Source organism: Oncorhynchus tshawytscha, linkage group LG09, assembly GCF_018296145.1.
Source record: "Oncorhynchus tshawytscha isolate Ot180627B linkage group LG09, Otsh_v2.0, whole genome shotgun sequence".
Lineage (NCBI taxonomy): Eukaryota > Metazoa > Chordata > Actinopteri > Salmoniformes > Salmonidae > Oncorhynchus > Oncorhynchus tshawytscha.
In genome coordinates this window covers 10,112,135-10,133,445 of record NC_056437.1, presented here as the reverse complement: position 1 = coordinate 10,133,445, position 21,311 = coordinate 10,112,135, and the positions used below count along the sequence as shown (strand labels likewise).

The 21,311-nt window shown below is 42.3% G+C and overlaps 2 protein-coding genes and 1 long non-coding RNA gene across 4 annotated transcripts in view; 2 read left to right on the top strand and 1 right to left on the bottom strand.

Annotated features, from left to right (window-relative positions):
- The first annotated feature begins 603 nt into the window (after positions 1–603).
- On the top strand, positions 604–5,513 carry LOC112257356 (sphingosine 1-phosphate receptor 3). 2 transcript variants are annotated; one of them, XM_024430858.2, is made up of 3 exons: positions 604–897; positions 1,444–2,136; positions 4,944–5,513. In XM_024430858.2, the coding sequence occupies exons 2-3, from the start codon at positions 1,490–1,492 to the stop codon at positions 5,317–5,319; spliced, it is 1,023 nt and encodes a 340-aa protein (XP_024286626.1). In that variant the 5' UTR covers positions 604–897; positions 1,444–1,489; the 3' UTR covers positions 5,320–5,513. The 2 variants fall into 2 exon arrangements, with proteins under 2 accessions (XP_024286626.1, XP_024286627.1); XM_024430859.2 differs by having other exon boundaries at positions 604–926.
- A 1,510-nt stretch (positions 5,514–7,023) lies between these two features.
- LOC121847136 lies at positions 7,024–10,929 on the top strand. Its single transcript, XR_006084008.1, has 2 exons — positions 7,024–10,657; positions 10,741–10,929. It is a non-coding gene; the product is annotated as an uncharacterized LOC121847136 (long non-coding RNA).
- A 1,264-nt stretch (positions 10,930–12,193) lies between these two features.
- The window catches only part of shc3 (SHC (Src homology 2 domain containing) transforming protein 3), a 44,763-nt gene continuing 35,645 nt past the window's right edge, over positions 12,194–21,311 (bottom strand). Inside the window, exons 9-12 of the mRNA XM_042326500.1 lie at positions 19,899–20,001; positions 15,933–16,130; positions 13,907–14,202; positions 12,194–13,203 (exon numbers count right to left, since the gene is read on the bottom strand). Of these exons, the coding sequence (XP_042182434.1) occupies positions 13,075–13,203; positions 13,907–14,202; positions 15,933–16,130; positions 19,899–20,001 (726 nt within the window). The 3' untranslated portion in view covers positions 12,194–13,074. The remainder of the gene's footprint in view (positions 13,204–13,906; positions 14,203–15,932; positions 16,131–19,898; positions 20,002–21,311) is intronic.

Genomic DNA, 21,311 nt, shown 5'->3' with positions numbered 1-21,311 from the left:
GGGTCTCATCCCGTGTATTGTTATTAGGGTCTCATCCCGTGTATTGTTATTAGGGTCTCATCCCGTGTATTGATATTAGGGTCTCATCCCGTGTATTGTTATTAGGGTCTCATCCCGTGTATTAATTAGAGGTTTTACTTCGGTCATCCCTGTTTTTGTATACATGTTTCTTTTGGGCTTCCTCCCTGTGTCTTTCATGGCATGTTGTATTTTTGGGTGGAGTATTAAAACCACCAATTACCTATTCCTGCGCCTGTCTCCAATCCTTTATACAACGTGATACCGACCACTTACTACTTTAGAAACAATGGTTTGAGCTGTGTTTTTTTTTACCTGATGAAGATCTGTTTTGGATTTAAAGTTGTCAATAAAGCAGTGAATTGCGAGCTTTAACCGTGTGAGAGCTTTAACCGTGTAATCTTCATTATAACTAGGCAAGTCAGTTAAAGAACATATTCTTATTTACAAACACGCCTAAATTGTATCATGGTATCTGTATCCTACCATGATCAAAATACTGAACTCAATATTGATCCAAATTACTTTGAGTAATGCATGTCTACAGCCCTCCCAAGTTTTCCCGTCAGTCTCTCTCTGGAAGGGAGGGGTGTGCCTTCAGCCATTAGTCAGAAATGGGAGACAGAGGGATAGGCTACTTCATTACACTTGTAGAGAAATGTGTAAAGAAAAATACTGAAACTTCTGCAAGAAGAACTTGGGGGTGAAGGAATAACGTTGCAGACTCGTATTATTACTAAATGAAGAGGATTTATCACCACCACTTGAAGAAATGTATAACTATGAAATTATATAAAAGAAGCTTGGATGAAGTCGAGTAACTGTCGCGCGCCGCTGGAAAGGATCTCTGAAATCGGCTCTAGACTAGAGTATCTGACGGCGAGTCTTTACTATTTACATCTATAGCTGTACGGGATTCTAATTCGTTTCAATAGGCTATATTAAAAACTATGATTAAAAATATATTTTGTTGGCTGTAGTCGCCAGTACTATAGTACTATAGATAATCTTAAAATCACATTTTATTTTTATCTTTATTTGAAATGTAACATAATGTAACATAATTCTGTGAAATTACATTAATTAGATTAATTGTATTTTTTCTGGTTGTAAGTTATTTTGTGGTTAAACACAGCTTTTGAATTGACACTAAGATTTAAATTACAGTATACTTCAATCATAGACGAAATCAAATATTTTTCTAGGGCAGCAACTCTGGATAATAAACGTCTCAATTCCGGATAGATGCTACCCAGATGCACTCATTAATTTTCGATCAAGAGAGAGTGATAAAAAAACAAACTAAAGTGTTAATAATCAACTTTTTTTTAAATCTAGCTGGTCCATCACTTTCAACTCAGCTGTAAAAGGTGGGATATTCGTCGATCTCACTCTAAACAGGACTTTTAATACGCCTCTTTACAGATCCCTGCTGGACATTTGTGGAATAACATCTTGACAAACAGAGACGATGAACAAGCAGATATATATCCACTATAACTACACAGGGAAGCTGGAAAACCGTCAGAATGGAAAAATCACAGCTGGTGGCGTCACCTTGGATGCTAAAACCATCGTGTTCCTCATCATCTGTTGCTTCATAATCCTGGAGAACCTGATTGTTCTCGTGGCAATATGGAAAAACCATAAGTTCCACAACCGCATGTACTTCTTCATAGCCAACCTGGCGTTGTGTGACCTTCTGGCTGGGGTGGCTTATATCGTCAACCTCCTCATGTCAGGGGAGAAGACCCTTCACCTGTCCCCAGTGTTGTGGTTTGTAAGGGAAGGGAGCATGTTTGTAGCTCTGGGGGCTTCCACATTCAGTCTCCTGGCTATAGCTATAGAGAGACATCTGACCATGATTAAAATGAGGCCCTACGACGCCAATAAGAATTACAGGGTGTTCTTGCTCATAGGGACCTGCTGGCTCATAGCGATATCCCTGGGAGCATTGCCCATCCTGGGGTGGAACTGCTTGGACAACCTCCCTGACTGCTCCACAGTCCTACCGCTCTATACCAAGAAGTACGTGGCCTTCTGCATCATCATCTTCATGGCCTTGCTGCTGGCCATGTCCGTCCTGTACATACGCATCTACATGTTGGTGAGGACCAGGTATGCATTGATGCTATCTTCTGGTGATTGATTGATCGATCGAGTCCGGTCCGGTCCGGTCCGGTCCGGTCTGTCTGTCTGTCTGTCTGTCTGTCTGTCTGTCTGTCTGTCTGTCTGTCTGTCTGTCTGTCTGTCTGTCTGTCTGTCTGTCTGTCTGTCTGTCTGTCTGTCTGTCTGTCTGTCTGTCTGTCTGTCTGTCTGTCTGTCTGTCTGTCTGTCTGTCTGTCTGTCTGTCTGTCTGTCTGTCTGTCTGTCTGTCTGTCTGTCTGTCTGTCTGTCTGTCTGTCTGTCTGTCTGTCTGTCTGTCTGTCTGTCTGTCTGTCTGTCTGTCTGTCTGTCTGTCTGTCTGTCTGTCTGTCTGTCTGTCTGTCTGTCTGTCTGTCTGTCTGTCTGTCTGTCTGTCTGTCTGTCTGTCTGTCTGTCTGTCTGTCTGTCTGTCTCTGTCTGTCTGTCTGTCTGTCTGTCTGTCTGTCTGTCTGTCTGTCTGTCTGTCTGTCTGTCTGTCTGTCTGTCTGTCTGTCTGTCTGTCTGTCTGTCTGTCTGTCTGTCTGTCTGTCTGTCTGTCTGTCTGTCTGTCTGTCTGTCTGTCTGTCTGTCTGTCTGTCTGTCTGTCTGTCTGTCTGTCTGTCTGTCTGTCTGTCTGTCTGTCTGTCTGTCTGTCTGTCTGTCTGTCTGTCTGTCTGTCTGTCTGTCTGTCTGTCTGTCTGTCTGTCTGTCTGTCTCTGTCTGTCTGTCTGTCTGTCTGTCTGTCTGTCTGTCTGTCTGTCTGTCTGTCTGTCTGTCTGTCTGTCTGTCTGTCTGTCTGTCTGTCTGTCTGTCTGTCTGTCTGTCTGTCTGTCTGTCTGTCTGTCTGTCTGTCTGTCTGTCTGTCTGTCTACGTATCTACAGTGGCTTGCGAAAGTATTCACCCCCTGGTATTTTTCCTATTTTGTTGCCTTACAACCTGGAATTAAAATATTTTTTTTTTTTTGGGGGGGGTTGAAACATTTGATTTACACAACATGCCTACCACTTTGAAGTTGCAAAATATTTTTTATTGTGAAACATACAAGACGTAAGACAAAAAAACTGAACTTGAGCGTGCATAACTATTCACCTCCCAAAAGTCAATACTTTGTAGAGCCACCCTTTGCAGTAATTACAGCTGCAAGTCTCTTGGGGTATGTCTCTATAAGCTTGGCACATCTAGCCACTGGGATTTTTGCCCATTCTTCAAGGCAAAACTGCTCCAGCTCCTTCAAGTTGGATGGGTTCCGCTGGTGTACAGCAATCTTTAAGTCATACCACAGATTCTCAATTGGATTGAGGTCTGGGCTTCGACTAGGCCATTCCAAGACATTTAAATGTTTCCCCTTAAACCACTTGAGTGTTGCTTTAGCAGTATGCTTAAGGCCATAGTCCTGCTGGAAGGTGAACCTCCATCCCAGTCTCAAATCTCTGGAAGACTGAAACAGGTTTCCCGCAAGAATTTCCCTGTATTTAGCACCATCCATCATTCCTTCAATTCTGACCAGTTTCCCAGTCCCTGCCGATGAAAACATCCCCACAGCATGATGCTGCCACCACCATGCTTCACTGTGGGGATTTTCTTCTCGGGTGATGAGAGTGTTTTCCTTGATGGCCAAAAAGCTCAATTTGAGTCTCATCTGACCAGAGTACCTTCTACCATATGTTTGGGAAGTCTCCCACATGCCTTTTGGCAAACAACAAACATGTTTGGTTATTTTTTCCTTTAATCAATGGCTTTTTTTCTGGCCACTCTTCTGTAAAGCCCAGCTCTGTGGAGTGTACAGCTTAAAGTGGTCCTATGGACAGATACTCCAATCTCCGCTGTGGAGCTTTGCAGCTCCTTCAGGGTTATCTTTGGTCTCTTTGTTGCCTCTCTGATTAATGCCCTCCTTGCCTGGTCTGTGAGTTTTGGTGGGCTGCCTTCTCTTGTCAGGTTTGTTGTGGTGCCATATTCTTTCCATTTTTTAATAATGGATTTAATGGTGCTCTGTGGGATGTTCAAAGTTTCTGATATTTTTTTATAACCCAACCCTGATCTGTACTTCTCCACAGCGTTGTCCCTGACCTGTTTGGTGGCTTGCATGGTGGTGTCCCTTGCTTAGTGGTGTTGCAGATTCAGAACAGGTGTATATATACTGAGATCATGTGACAGATCATGTGATTGCAAACAGGTGGACTTTATTTAACTAATTATGTGACTTCTGAAGGTAATTGGTTGCACAAGATCTTAATTTGGGGCTTCATAGCAAAGGGGGTGAATACATAAGCATGCACCACTTTTGAGTTTTTTTTTACTTCCAATTTTTTTAAACAAGTCATTTTTTTCATTTCACCTCACCAATTTGGACTATTTTGTCTATGTCCATTACATGAAATCCAAATAAAAATCTATTTAAATTACAGGTTGTAATGCAACAAAATAGGAAAAATGCCAAGGGGATGAATACTTTTGCAAGGCACTGTACATGTTGGTGAGGACCAGGTGTGTATTGATGCTATCTATATGTTGGTGAGCACCAGGTGTGTATTGATGTTATCTATATGTTGGTGAGGGCCAGGTGTGTATTGATGCTATCTATATGTTGGTGAGGGCCAGGTGTGTATTGATGTTATCTATATGTTGGTGAGGACCAGGTGTGTATTGATGCTATCTATATATTTTTGTATTCTGTCTTGGATGGATGGGTGGCCGGTGTCTATGTGGTTCTATTTATCACTCTGTGGTTCTATTTATCACTCTGTGGTTCTATTTATCACTCTGTGGTTCTATTTATCACTCTGTGGTTCTATCTATCCAGCAGTCGGAAGGTGACGAAACATTCTAACTCAGAGCACTCCATGACCCTCCTCCGTACTGTCATCATCGTGGTCGGCGTCTTCATTGCATGCTGGATGCCCATCTTCGTCCTCCTCCTCATCGATGTGGCCTGTGAGCACCGCTGCTGCCCCATTCTCTACAAGGCCGACTACTTCATAGCCCTGGCCGTGCTCAACTCTGCCATGAACCCTGTTATCTACACCTTGGCCAGCAGGGAGATGAGGAGAGCCTTCTTTAGCTTGGTCTGTGGCTGTCTGATGAAGGGGAATGTCTCCAGCAGCGGTGAGCCCAATGAGCCCAATAACCTGGAGCACAGCAGGAGCACAGCAGGAGCACAGCAGGAGCACATCCCATAATAATCCTAACAACCACAGCAGGAGCACAGCAGGAACACAGCAGGAGCACAGCCCATAATAATCCTAACAACCACAGCAGGAGCACAGCCCATAATAATCCTAACAACCACAGCAGGAACACAGCAGGAACACAGCCCATAATAATCCTAACAACCACAGCAGGAGCACAGTAGGAGCACAGCAGGAGCACAGCCCATAATAATCCTAACAACCACAGCAGGAGCACAGCCCATAATAATCCTAACAACCACAGCAGGAGCACAGCAGGAGCACAGCAGGAGCACAGCCCATAATAATCCTAACAACCACAGCAGGAGCACAGCCCATAATAATCCTAACAACCACAGCAGGGCAGATGAGCAGCAGAAGGACATGGACAGTAGTCTGAATATTATAGTGGCACAGACCTTGATAAAGAGTCCAACATCATTGTGCGCCAATGTGGCCAATGGGTTGAGGTTTTCTGCTGGGCCCTGAACCTCCATATCTGAATCCTTCTGAGTGAACACAAGAGACTATGAAGTGTGGCAACGCGAGACATTGTAGCCCTATGCTGTGCATAGGATGGAGAGACATTGAAGGCCTATAATGTAACTATACTGAAAAAATATATAAACGCAACATGTATAGTGTTGGCCCCATGTTTCATGAGCTGAAATAAGAGGCCCAAAATGTTCCATTCGCACAAAAGCTTATTTCATTTTGCACACCAATGTGTTTACGTCCCTGTTAGTGAACATTTATCCTTTGCCAAGATAATCCATCCACCTGACAGGTGTGGCATATCAAGAAGCTGATTAAACAGCATGATCATTACACAGGTGCACCTTGTGCTGGGGACACTAAAAGGCCACTCTAAAATGTGCAGTTTTGTCACACAACACAATGCCACAGATGTCTCAACTTTTGAGGGTAGTGTGCAATTGGCATGCTGACTGCAGGAATGTCCACCAGAGTTGTTGCCAGACAATTTAATGTTAATTTCTCTACCATAAGCCGCCTCCAAAGTCGTCATAGAAAATATGGCAGTATGTATGATGCGTTTCTATTTTTGTTCAGTATATTTAGCCGAATTACTTCATAACCACAAACAAGCACTTGGCTCTCCCTCTCTGTGAGGGTAGAGGGTCCAGAAACTGTCCAGACCAGATAAAGACTGTGCCATCGAGATATTGGGCTAGATTCAATTTGGCACCTTTTAAAGGTAAAGTTTTCTGCATTCACAGAGACTGCATTCATGGTAAACGCTGCATAGGTTTAATTACCTTTAAATGTCAAATCGCTCTATTATGCAGGTATTCCGCGGTCCAAATTGAATCTAGGCCATAAACTACAGTGGAGACGTAGACTGCCACTATACTGTAGGCCCTGTAATGCACGCATGGTGGGCTGGGATGGTAAACAGATGGCTATTTTACATGAATTGTAAATGTAACTCTTGAAAAAAGCTATTTATTATTTTTTAGTTTGTCCTACTTTGACATATGTGTACAGTTTTTCTAAATACTGTTACTCTACATTATAAACTGTGTGGTTCGAGCTCTGAATGCTGATTGGTCCGACAGCCGCGGTATATCAGACCGTATAACACAGGTATGACAAAACATTTATTTTTACTGCTCTAATTAAGTTGGTAACCAGTTTATAATAGCAATAAGGCACCTTGGGAGTTTGTGGTATATGGTCAATATACCACGACTAAAGGCTGTGTCCAGGCACTCTTGGTGCCTAAGAACAGCCCTTAGCCGTGGTATATTGACCATATACCACACCCCCTCGGGCCTTATTGCTTAATTATACAATGGTAGCATGCTATTTGTTTTATTGTGTAAAACGATTGTATTTAACCAGATGATTTGCTCAACATTATGCTACTACCTGTACTGTAGCATCATTTAACTGTTAATATGTCTATGAGCTCATGGAAGCTTCCCTGTAGCAGTGCTAAACCAGGTCGAAGTGAAGCTTCCTTGTAGCAGTGCTAAACCAGGTTGAAGTGAAGCTTCCTTGTAGCAGTGCTAAACCAGGTTGAAGTGAAGCTTCCCTGTAGCAGTGCTAAACCAGGTTGAAGTGAAGCTTCCCTGTAGCAGTGCTAAACCAGGTTGAAGTGAAGCTTCCTTGTAGCAGTGCTAAACCAGGTTGAAGTGAAGCTTCCCTGTAGCAGTGCTAAACCAGGTTGAAGTGAAGCTTCCCTGTAGCAGTGCTAAACCACGTTGAAGTTAAGCTTCCCTGTAGCAGTGCTAAACCAAGTTGAAGTGAAGCTTCCCTGTAGCAGTGCTAAACCAAGTTGAAGTGAAGCTTCCCTGTAGCAGTGCTAAACCAAGTTGAAGTGAAGCTTCCCTGTAGCAGTGCTAAACCAGGTTGAAGTGAAGCTTCCCTGTAGCAGTGCTAAACCAGGTTGAAGTGAAGCTTCCCTGTAGCAGTGCTAAACCAAGTTGAAGTTAAGCTTCCCTGTAGCAGGGCTAAACCAGGTTGAAGTGTTGACTGAAGGTTGCAGGGCTAAACCCTCTGCTGCTATGTACTAAAGCAGTGGTCTAAAAGGAAAAGGAAACCGCTCAGATGTTTTATTTACATGACTTAAAAAATGTAAGCCTATGCAACATTAACCAATTAAAAACAGTCCTGTGGTAATGAGGTTTGTGCAGTAAGCTATAGTCCCAATACACTATCACTGTATATTGGCTAGGTTTGAATTGCCCTGCCAATGTTGTTTTTCAATAGGACATTCTAAAATTATATTTCAACATTATAGGTATTATGATCAGACTGGTAATAGATAATTTTATGTATTACTTGTGAGGCACAGCTGAGTGACATAATAATTATATATACTTTTTTTTACTGTACTGATGACCTGCATCTGATGGTCAGTCTGAGGGGAGGGAGCAGCAGTGAGGCTGGCTCTCACCTAACACACCATCCCTCTGCTAAGATAAGGGGATGTAAGGGGACGTAGTCTTCCATCTGATGGTCACTCTGAGGGGAGGGAGCAGCAGTGAGGCTGGCTCTCACCTAACACACCATCCCTCTGCTAAGATAAGGGGACGTAAGGGGACTTAGTCTTCCATCTGATGGTCACTCTGAGGGGAGGGAGCAGCAGTGAGGCTGGCTCTCACCTAACACACCATCCCTCTGCTAAGAAAAGGGGACGTAGTCTTCCATCTGATGGTCAGTCTGAGGGGAGGGAGCAGCAGTGAGGCTGGCTCTCACCTAACACACCATCCCTCTGCTAAGATAATGGGATGTAGTCTTCCATCTGATGGTGAAACTCAAGTAGCACTGCATTATTTCTGCCTCATGCACCAATTCATGTTGTTACTCCCATGACCAGAGAAAGTGAAACATTCCTTGATATTGAAAAAGACACAAGCTGCTAAAAATAACAACTCAAGCTTATTAAAACACTTTGCTACTCATTCATTGCAGCTGCAGTGCTGGTTGTAGCATGAGTGGAAGTAGGGAGAACGCGCATTTTATGCTTTATAAAAGTGTTGAACAAAGTGTTGACGTTGCTGAATAACAACTTAAACATGAACTTAGTTAGTAAAAACAGCAGCTCTTTGCTGTGTTCATCGAGTCTCTCGAGTCATGGTTTTAAGTGTTTTGAAATCTCACAGTATCAACTTTGCGCGTTCGATGCTTCTTTTTACAGCCTATAGCTCGAGGAAACTGCAGACACGGTAAGCTGAGCCATCTGATTGGCCAGCGGTAGGCCTATAGGGGCACTTGATTTGGTCTCTGGGCCTGCCGGGTACGTGGAGTTCCACCTTCAGACACATGAAACGGTTCAAAATTGAAACACTTTTCCTTTCTGGCGCTAGGGCTGCGGAATCATGCACCAATCGTGCACCTACCACCAACAGCGCTAAACAAACAAATGAAATAGGAATGAAGACTTTATCATTGTTTTTAACAGAAATGTTTGGTGATCGACTATGAATGCCTTGGAGATCGACCACTGAACTAAAGAGACTTTCAGTTCATCTGTCTTCAACTGACAAACATAAACATAAACTTCTCAAATAAGACAAATACAGTCAATTTTACACATTAAGTGGTTCAGTTGGAATGCAATTAATCGGAATGTATGTATGTAGAAAACAGCATTTGATATAAAACAATCAATTGATGTTATCCCTGATGTTATCCCTGATGTTATCACTGATGTTATCCCTGATGTTATCCCTGATGTTATTTATCCCTGATGTTATCCCTGATGTTATCACTACATACGTTTGCTGTGCATTGAGGCACATATACAGCTGCTTAAAGGGAGTCAGTGGAACTGCATGGAGAATAGTATGACTGTTCATCAAACAAAAAAAAGGACATTCACGGTTTTATTGCCAACAGTCATACAGAATGATGATAACTCATACAACCAAAGACTAAATCTGTAAACATTGTTTGGACTCATTTCTTTGTTTTTATTATTTTTTTTACTTGTTCCAAAATGTGTTTTTGTGGTCCTTCTGACAAAAAGACTCATCATATTCAGAATTTGGAAACTAGAGAGAGAGAGAGAGAGAGAGAGAGAGAGAGAAAAACGTTGAATCTCAAGCAGCAACACTCAAGCAGTACTGCGAAACACAACTCTTAGAATGCGTCCCAAACGGCACCCTATTCTCTATAGTGCACTACTTTTAACTAGGGCCCCCTGGTCAAAAGTAGTGCTTTATATAAGGATTAGGGTGCCAATGGGACGCACACTAATGAACGGCAGGGCATGCCCATGAAGAAGTTCCAGCTATTGCACTTTGAAGAAGAAAAACACCATTGGTACAAAGAAAAGGCACATTTTCATCAACAGAAATCTGAAAAAGCCATGTTCTAGTGTGACTCTCTACTGTATACATGGGGATGTTGAGTTGACTCACAGTTCTTTGTTGAGCTAACGTAACATTATTTATGCCAAGCTAGTACTGTAATGGTGTAAGATTGATTCATGTAAGATTATTTGATTATTTGTTTAAACGTCTGAATAGCATGCGTGGACCTCCAGTCAGGATTTGTCCCTAGGAGTTTTGGGAATCTATTCTTCAATTTGGTCCTTTCCAAAAAAGTCACTGTACAGATCTGCCAAGCCAAATGTATTACCATTCTATTGTGTCTGTTCATAAACTGCCACAAAAGCAGTGGGCTGTCTGGAAATGTACACAATCTAGACTAAAATGACATGAAGCTGCTTTAGGCTAGACAGCAACTGTATCATATCTTGATGGGGAGGTTATCATATCATAACATTGCTATGAACCCCTTTAAAAATCAGAGTAAGACTTATTTAAAAGACAGTTGTGGGAGTAGATCCAAGTACACTTCCTCTTGCTGAAAAATACAGGTAGCCTACAGTATCGTAAATAACTGTCTTCTTGTCAAACAAATTAACTGGAAACACAGGTTCTGTTTTGGTTCAAAATACAGGTAGCCTACAGTATCGTAAATAACTGTCTTCTTGTCAAACAAATTAACTGGAAACACAGGTTCTGTTTTGGTTCAAAATACAGGTAGCCTACAGTATCGTAAATAACTGTCTTCTTGTCAAACAAATGAACTGGAAACACAGGTTCTGTTTTGGTTCAATCCTAAATACACATCATTATCTAACAGTGAAATGCATCAGTGTCCCGTTTGTGTCACAGGTTTTTGTTAATGGTCATAATATTTCGTTTCTGTACTTATGCATGAACGTGAGGCTAAAACATATTTTCAGCTTCTCCTCCCAATGGCTGTTTTACCTATGCAATTACTATAAAAACAAATATTTAAAAAAGTTCTAAATATGAATTGAAAATGATTTAATGTATAGATTTCAAGTGGTTGAATTTAAATAAGTTGTACCATACAACTCCAATATTAATTATTTTAATTTGATTACAATGTTATTTCAATAGTTATAACAAATATGTAACATATGCTATATAACATGCTAAATATAATTGAACTATTCCTAGTTATGTAAATTCAGTCTAAATGCATAGGTAAAAGGCCAATTTAAATGTTCTATCAGTCAGTTCTTCTGACCATTCTGTGATGTCAATAGACCTATCGAAATCCATACATTGAGAAATGAGAATTAATTTATAATCAATATTGTTACACAAGAGAAAGTGATGTAATATCCTTATTATCTAATTGAGAGTGCGCTAGGTGAAATCGAGAGGATTTTTCTAAACCTCCCGTCGGTATAGTGATTTACGTTAAAACACGTTGGTGAATTGTTCTCAATACAATTAACACAGATAATCTTTTAAACTTCTGATTGTGCTATACATTTGTGATAATAATTTGTCAAATAATACACTTTTAAAAGTCCACTATAAAGCCATAAACGCTAGAAATGATGTGAAGAATATTCATTTGCATGATCGAAGCTCCAAACTAGTTGACTTACTACACACCCAGTTTAAAGAAGGATCCAGAAACCAATTATGAAATAATATTTTGAAAAGCAATAAATAGTTGTTTTTTTTCTTTTCTTTTTTTACAGTGTTAGCATTACACAAGTAACTCCCAAGGGGGTTCAAGGTCTATGAACAATGTCCACAGGAACAGTTAGATTTGTCAAGTCATGCGACTGCAGTGACACAAGAAGAGTACTTCATTATAAAAAAAAATGTCAGTGGGTCAATCTCAATAGTAATAACTTGATTCCTCATGCCCCTCCCTCCTTGTTTCCTTCTCAAAGCACATTGGAGCAGAAGATGTGAGGGTCCTCCCCTCGGATCTATATAGCCTCATGAAACCAGACTGACCGCTGAGCTTACATTTCGTGAAGTGAAACAGAATGTGGCATTGTCACATTTTTACATTTACATTTGAGTCATTTAGCAGACGGTCTTATCCAGAGAGACTTTACAGTTAGATCAGTCTGGTTTCATAAGGGGGGCAAGGAGAGAGGATGCAAGGAATCAAGGGAGTACAACTGAGATTCACCCTGTATCTTTAAAGCCATGTTGACAGCACTATGAGGGGCCAAAGGTTGCGACCCCTGACCCCAACACACTGTGACTACTGTAAAGCAAAACACATTCACGTCTTTAGTTCTTATAAAGCAGATTCATTTTAGCCTGGTCACAGACCCATTTGTGCTGTCTTACCAACTTCTATGGGCTATGGTCATTGTCCCACCCTCAGGTGTTGGCAAGACATCACAAACAGGTCTGGGACCAGGATAGATTCATTAGTAACCCCAAGGGAAGATGTCATCGCGCTATAGCTGCGATAAAGGACAAATAATCCTAAAATAGTTTCAATATAAACAACAGCATTTTCAAATAGTTGTTCTCCTCTATGTAAATCCTACTTACCAATGACTGTGTAAATCTGGTTGTGCTTGATAGACAAAACTAAAATTCAGGGTTTTATTCGAAAATACTATTTTCTTTCCTCTCTGATGTCGATTTGCGCTTCGTCATCTAAACTACTAACAGTTGTTTTTCTTTGTTTTTAAAACACCAAATCAACATATATGTCTTCTCAAAAATATAGCATTTCAATCATCACAAGAAAATAATAACAGTTCTATAAATATTTTTTATATCAGCAAACCTTCTTCTTTCTCATCCTCCTTTTTTGTGGCCCGGGAGTTTGCTCAGCCACAGACCGCTTCCAAGACACTGTCATCATCTTTAAGTAACCTTTTTTCAACAATAATATATTCTCTATTTTCATCTTCAAGTTTCAGGTTTTCAGGAGGGATTGGAGGTTTAAGTTTCAGAACTCCATCTCCCACCAGGTTTAGTGAGTGGATCGTCACTATTTCCTGTTGCCCACAGGCTGCTTCAGACAAAGTTCACTTCCTGCAGACACTATGGGCAAGCTGTTGTCACGGTGATGGCCTATCAGGTGACTGATGCTGTCAAATATGTGATCTTTTGTCCGCACCTTTTCAAAAGATACAAAGATGTAAAAAAAAAAAAAAATGTTTTAAAGTGAGTGACATGGGAGATATATGAATATTATTATTATTACAGATAAACATATTTCTCTCTCTAGCATACTATATCTCTCTCTCTCTAGCATACTGTATCTCTCTCTCTCTAGCATACTATATCTCTCTCTCTCTAGCATGCTGTATCTCTCTCTCTCTAGCATACTGTATCTCTCTCTAGCATACTGTATCTCTCTCTCTAGCATACTGTATCTCTCTCTAGCATACTGTATATCTCTCTCTAGCATACTGTATCTCTCTCTCTCTAGCATACTGTATATCTCTCTCTCTCTCTCTAGCATACTGTATCTCTCTCTCTCTAGCATACTGTATATCTCTCTCTCTCTAGCATACTGTATCTCTCTCTCTCTAGCATACTGTATCTCTCTCTCTCTCTCTAGCATACTGTATCTCTTTCTCTCCCTCTCTCTAGCATACTGTATCGCTCTCTCTCTCACACACACCCACTGGGCACACACTAGTTGAATCAACATTGTTTCCACGTCATTTAAACAAAATTACATTGAGCCAATGAGGAATAGACGTTGAATTGACCTCTGTGCCCAGTGGGTATTCACTCAATCACTCACCCTTTCTCTCATTTGCCTTTTCACACTAGTGTAACTCTCTCCCCCCTGCTTCTCCCTCCCTGCTCACCGTGCCCTCAGGATTCACCAGCAGTAGGTGTTTGGCCAGTCCATTGTGCATGCCCGTTAGAACGTACGACCCAGGGTTGGTGGTGCTCTTCCTAACCAGGAAGTCTCCGTCATCTACCAGTAGTTTCTCTGCGTCTCGTCGGCTCATCTCGCCGTGGTACCAGGCCTGGCCTTCCAGCTCCTCCTGGGCCTTGAAGGCAGCAGAGCGCACCAACAAGGGGCTGGAGTTATCCACAGATCCAGCCTTGTGAAGGGCAGGGACCGCTGACTGGGTCAGGATGGCATCCTCAAAAGGCTCTGTGGTGGTGGGATAAAGAATATATGTAAGCAGGGAACACAAGTTGTGTAATGTATGTTACACCATTGCATTGTTGAATACTAGTTTCTGATTGGCTTGAAAAGCATTCTATAGCATGCATTATTTAAGTGAAGAAGAAGCCGGTGTTTGGTGGATATATTGGCATGGGTGTTGTTAGGCCCGAGACGAAGTTCAAGTAACAGACACATCTCAACATCAACTGTTCAGAGGATTCTGCGTGAATCAGGCCTTCATGGTCGAATTGCTGCAAAGAAAAATCGCTACTAAAGGACACCAACGCGTCGTGGAACCCACCTTCCACATCGTTTCTACATTTTGTTTTAGAACGCATAGCCCCTGGTTGATTATAACTTCCATAATGGATGGTGAGATGTGTTACTATGCTATATGTCTGTGTAGTCATACATTAATACTTCCCTAGTTTTATTCCTGGAAATAATTACACTATGTGTAGGCACTCGGTAGTAATTGAAATATTATTCAGTAAATTGTTCACATACTGTAAAGGAGGAGGAAGAACCTAGATGAAGGAACCTATTATAACCAAGATGTCACTTCATTCCTCGCCTCCATTAAGACACACATGGTTCTTCATTCACCTCTACACTATATTCATAAGGAGCAACGTGGCATACATGTCATTTGTTTGACAGATATATCACCTATATCTGAATAACGTGCAGTTTACATGTTACCCTCAAGTTGTGGGGAGGTTGTGGGAAGCCACGACAATCATAGTGTCTACAGCACAGGAGGCTGCTGAGGGGAGGACGGCTCATAATTATGGCAAGAACAGAGTTAATGGAACGGCGTCAAATACATGGAAACCATGGAAACCGTGGAAACCATGGAAACCGTGTGTTTGTTAACACTCCACTTATTCTGTCCCAGCCATTACCACGAGCCCATCCTCCCAAATCAAGGTTCCGCCAGCCTCCTGTGGTCTATAGTGATATCTCCCTTTTGTTTTGGACCTGACACAAGGTAATTATAGCACAAAGCAACCCCCTGGAAACAATAGCCAGATCACCTCTATAATTATAATCATGTCTCGTGGTTGGACTAGTGTTATTACTGTTAACAATTAGCGATTAGTGGTAAGGTTATTCTTATACAGGTTCAATAGGAATTATACTAGTGTTATTAGCATAAACATTTTAGCAGTGAGGATCTTCTTTTTATAAGTATGTTCAGCCGGTCCTAAATCACTCCCTATCCATCCCCCTTGTTCCCTTACACCTCTATGTTAATATGTCTAAGGATAAGTATAAGCAGAGTAGTGGTAAAGCTACAGATCTGTAAACATTGAAGGACTAGGGCCAAGGGGAGGGGTAGAAATCGTGATAGGACCGGATCATTGGATAGGATTATGCTAGTGTTAACAGCAATTAGCGTTTAGCAGTTAGTTTCTTCTTCTTGTCGATGTTGAATGGGAATATTCTAGTGTAATTAGCGATCCGCGGTTAGTTCCTTCTTCTCATAGATGTTGAATAGGAATATGCTATTAGTTATTAGCATTAGCCATGTCAGCGTTGGGTTAGTTCTTCATACACATGTCAAACAGGTCTTTCCTGGGACTGTCTTTTGCTACGCCTGCTGCCCCCTCTGCCATGCTGTACAATAATGTGAACATTGCTTACAGGCAAACATATCTCTCTCTCTCTCTCGTTACTGTTAGCAATAAGCAGTTAGAGGTAGATATTCTTACTCATGTCGAACAGGTCTTTCCTTGGACTTTCTTTGGCTGCTGTCCCCGCTGCCCCTTCTGCTGCCATGCTGTCCTGTTCAGCCTGCAGGGCTGCCAGCACCTGGGCGTCGATCTGCTGGGTGTTCACGTACGTAGGCACATCCCCCGTTTTTGGTACTGTACTCTTCCCCTCCGGCAGACTGTAGATGTCACATGATCCTAGACGTCAAAGCAAAAGTTAAAAGCAAGAAAGACTCATTTATATTTTCTGTCATCTGAAAATAAAATCGACAATAAAGAGGAATGATACGTATCTAGATACATGGGCTCTAATACAATACAGGAATGATACGTATCTAGATGCATGGGCTCTAATACAATACAGGAATGATACGTATCTAGATACATGGGCTCTAATACAATACAGGAATGATACGTATCTAGATACATGGGCTCTAATACATGGGCTCTAATACAATACAGGAATGATACGTATCTAGATACATGGGCTCTAATACAATACAGGAATGATACGTATCTAGATGCATGGGCTCTAATACAATACAGGAATGATACGTATCTAGATACATGGGCTCTAATACAATACAGGAATGATACGTATCTAGATACATGGGCTCTAATACAATACAGGAATGATACGTATCTAGATGCATGGGCTCTAATACAATACAGGAATGATACGTATCTAGATGCATGGGCTCTAATACAATACAGGAATGATACGTATCTAGATGCATGGGCTCTAATACAATACAGGAATGATACGTATCTAGATGCATGGGCTCTAATACAATACAGGAATGATACGTATCTAGATACATGGGCTCTAATACAATACAGGAATGATACGTATCTAGATGCATGGGCTCTAATACAATACAGGAACGATACGTATCTAGATACATGGGCTCTAATACAATACAGGAACGATACGTATCTGAACTCAGCAAAAAAAAAGAAACGTCCCTTTTCAGGACCCTGTCTTTTAAAAATCCAAATAACTTCACAGATCTTCATTGTAAAGGGTTTAAACACTGTTTCCCATGCCTGTACAATGAACCATAAACAATTAATGAACATGCACCTGTGGAACGGTCGTTAAGATAGTAACAGCTTACAGACGGTAGGCAATTAAGTTCCCAGATATGAAAACTTAGGACAGTAAAGAGGCCTTTCTACTGACTCTGAAAAACACCAAAAGAAAGATGCCCAGGGTCCCTGCTCATCTGCGTGAACGTGCCTTAGGCATGCTGCAAGGAGGCATGAGGACTGCAGATGTGGCCAGGGCAATAAATTGCAATGTCCGTACTGTGAGACGCCTAAGATAGCTCTACAGGGAGACAGGACGGACAGCTGATCGTTCTCGCAGTGGCAGACCACGTGTAACAACACCTGCACAGGAACGGTACATCCGAACATCACACCTGCGGGACAGGTACAGGATGGCAACAACAAATGCCCGGGTTACACCAGGAATGCACAGTCCCTCAATCATGCTCAGACTGTCCGCAATAGAATGAGAGAGGCTGGACTGAAGGCTTGTAGGCCTGTTGTAAGGCAGGTCCTCACCAGACATCAACGGCAACAACGTCGCCTATGGGCACAAACCCACCATCGCTGAACCAGACAGGACTGGCAGACAGGACTAGTCTTCACTGACGAGTCTCGGTTTTGTCTCACATGGGGTGATGGTCAGATTTGTGTTTATCATTGAAGGAATGAGCCTTACACCAAGGCCTGTACTCTGGAGTGGGATCTATTTGGAGGTTGAGGAGGTTGAGGGTCTGTCATGGTCTGGGGCGGTGTCACAGCATCATCGGACTGAGCTTGTTGTCATTGCAGGCAATCTCAACGCTGTGCGTTACAGGGAAGACATCCTCCTCCCCCATGTGGTACCCTTCCTGCAGGCTCATCCTGACATGACCCTCCAGCATGACAATGCCACCAGCCATACTAGTCGTTTTGTGCGTGATTTCCTGCAATACAGGAATGTCAGTGTTCTGCCATGGCCAGCGAAGAGCCTGGATCTCAATCCCATTGAGCACATTTGGGACCTGTTGGATCGGAGGGTGAGGGCTAGGGCCATTCCCCCCAGAAATGTCCAGGAACTTGCAGGTGCCTTGGTGGAAGTGTGGGGTAATATATCAAACTGGCAAATCTGGTGCAGTCCATGAGGAGGAGATGCACTGCAGTACTTAATGCAGCTGGTGGCCACATCAGATACTGACTGTTCCTTTTGATTTTGACCACCCTTTGTTCAGTGAAACATTATTACCTTTCTGTTCATCACATGAGTCACTGAGTCACGTCCTGACCATAGAGAGCCCTTGGGGTTCTCTATGGTGTTTTAGGTCAGGGCGTGACTCAGGGGGTGTTCTAGTCGTTATATTTCCATGTTGGTGTTTTAGTATGGTTCCCAATTAGAGGCAGCTGATTATCGTTGTCTCTAATTGGGGATCATACTTAAGTTTTCCATTGTTCCCACCTGTTTTGTGGGATATTGTTTGTGTTAGTGTTTTGTGCACTACGGCGTTCACATTCGTGTTGTTTATTGTTTTTGATAGTTTCACTGTGTAATACAGTATGTGGAACTCATGCTGCGGCTTGGTCTGTTCCCATCGACGATTGTGACAACATGTCTGAGGAACTTGTTCAGTTTATGTCTCAGTTGCTGAATCTTGTTCTGTTCATACAAATATTTACACATGTTAAGTTTGTTGAAAATAAACGCAGGTGACAGTGAGAGGACGTTTCTTTTTTTGCTGAGTTTAGATGCATGGGATCCGATACGATACATGAACGACACGTTTTAGTTTGAAACGATTTGGTGCCGATTCTATTTGTTTAGAGTAACAAAACGATTTGGTTCGATGCGATACGATTCAATGCACACATTTATTGAATAAACACATTCATTTTCCATTCTAAATGAAAATCTGCTGCTGATGGAGCTCATGAGCTGGGCCTCTCTGAGCTGGGCCTCTCTGAGCTGGGCCTCTCTGAGCTGGGCCTCTCTGCGCTGGGCCTCTCTGCGCTGGGCCTCTCTGCGCTGGGCCTCTCTGCGCTGGGCCTCTCTGAGCTGGATCTGTCTGAGCTGACGTGTGTGTCAACCTTTCCCTTAGCAGGTAATAGCCGGCTTTTGTCCGATTAAAAAATAGAAAAGCTGATAAATAAAATTGTCCAGGAAAAGAAGAAAAAACACCATTGTGAAGTAACGCTTTTTAGCCTCTTCATTGATGGAAATACATTTTACCGGTCATGCTCATCTGTCTATAGGTTCATTTGCATAATTTAGTGTACTTAATTCGGCACTCGTGTACAGTGTATTCGTTATGGATTTGATCACATGCGTACAGCATACAGATACAGTCTTTGAGCGTAAAATCTGTCAGACAGCGCGAGAGCTGCTGCTACAACATCTCAAACAGCAAATGCAAAATGCAAAGGCAACGGAAGGCAAGTCACACACCACTTTGCAATGAGCTGGAGGCAGTATGCATTTTGAAAACAGATACTTAACTGTTTGAAACCTGAAAGTTTTATTACATATTATGAGGCATGTCTTACCTGGCTTCAAAGTAGCCTAGCCAAAATCTGACCATATCTGTGGAGCACAATTATTTTTATATAACTTGTAATAAAAGCATGGATGAGTCTCTGTATCAGCCTGAGAGAGAAACGGCCGTACCTTGGCAATGTTCCTCAGGTGGTAAAAAGCTATTTTGGTCCTAAGATTATGTTTAGTTAAATTTGATTGGGACCGATACGTAATGGTCAATCGTAATGGTGAGTGAGAGAGACGGTGAGACGGAGAGAGAGCAAGAGACAGAGAACGACAGACAGAGAGAGAAAGCTAGAGACAAACAGAAAAAAAGAGAGATTGTGACACGTCCAGAAAGATATCCAAAGAGAGAGAGAGAGAGAAAGAGAGAAAGAGAGACCAGAGACAGATAGATCCTCTTTTACCCTGTTGGACGAGTATCCCAGTAGGCCTCCTGTCCGCTCCCCAGATCTCACCACAGTGTCTACCCTGGTAGTAAGTCTGGTCCACCCCAGCCCCTGGGGCCTGCTGCTCGAGGGACAGACACAGGAAAAACAACAGAATGAGTCAGAGAAAAATAAAGATAAAAAACAGCAACTCTTCTGCAAGGTCTGTATTCCTTCCTTCCTCTGTCAGCAGGATCCATCTCATTCATGATTGGGAAGCAAATCAAATCCCAGAGGCTAACAGGATGTATTTCTAGACTGTGGTGACGTATGTAGGCCCTGGGTGCCTTAGGAAGAGGTAGCATGGATGAGGTAGGAAAGATTAGGGTAGGATGGATGAGGTTGGTGTGGCTAAGGTATAATGTATGAGGTAGGTTTGGATGAGGTAGGATGGATGAGGTAGGTGTGGATGAGGTAGATGTTGATGAGGTAGGATGGATGGATGAGGTAGGATTTGATTTGAGGTAGGATGGATGAGGTAGATGTGGATGAGGTAGGTGTGGATGAGGTTGATGTAGATGACGTAGAATGGATGAGGTAGACTCTGGATGAGGTAAGATGGATGAGGTTGGTGTGGATGAGGTAGGATGGATTAGGTTGGTGTGGGTGAGGTTGGTATGGATGAGGTAGGTGTGGATGAGATTACCAAGTGAGGATGAGGTTGGTGTGGATGCGGTAGGATGGATTAGATAGGTGTGGATGAGGTAGGATGGATGAAGTAGGATAGACGAGGTGAGTGTGGATGAGGTAGGATGGATTAGGTAGGTGTGGATGAGGTTGGATGGATGAGGTTGGTGTAGATGAGGTTGGATGGATGATGTAGGTGTGGATGATGTAGGTGTGGATGAGGTTGGATTATATGAGGTAGGTGTGGATGAGGTTGGATGGATGAGGTAGGTGTGGATGAGGAAGGATGGATGAGGTTGGTGTAGATGAGGTAAGTGTGGAATGGACATCCTGGGAATTATATTTCTAACTGGTGATGACGTACCTACATCACATGTTGATTTGTGGTACTGTGTGGCTCAGTTAGTGCAACGCCAGCGAAGCCAAGATAGTGGCTTCATGTCCCGCAGTGCTCGCATAAACCATGTATGTAGTCACTGTTCAAAACTGTGTTGAACTCTTTGCATAAAAGCATCTGCTAAGTGGTATATATTTTTAGAGCTAGGTGGATGGTGAGGTAGGTGTGACCAGGTTTTCTGTGTCTCAGTCTGGTTGGTTGGTCCGGCCTAGCCTGATATTTATGAACCATCCAGGGGGCATATCTTATTATGATATTACTATAGGGAGGTGGATGAAGTAGAATTGAATGAGGTAGAATTTTAAATATATATATTTATTTAACTCAGCAAGTCAGTTCAGAACAAATTCTTATTTACAATGATGGCC

Excerpts from the sequence above, each read along its gene's own strand:
- LOC112257356 (XM_024430858.2), top strand. The coding sequence starts at position 1,490 with ATGAACAAGCAGATATATATCCACTATAACTACACAGGGAAGCTGGAA. Across the intron at positions 2,137-4,943 it reads TACATGTTGGTGAGGACCAG|CAGTCGGAAGGTGACGAAAC; the intron begins GTATGCATTGAT and ends CTATCTATCCAG.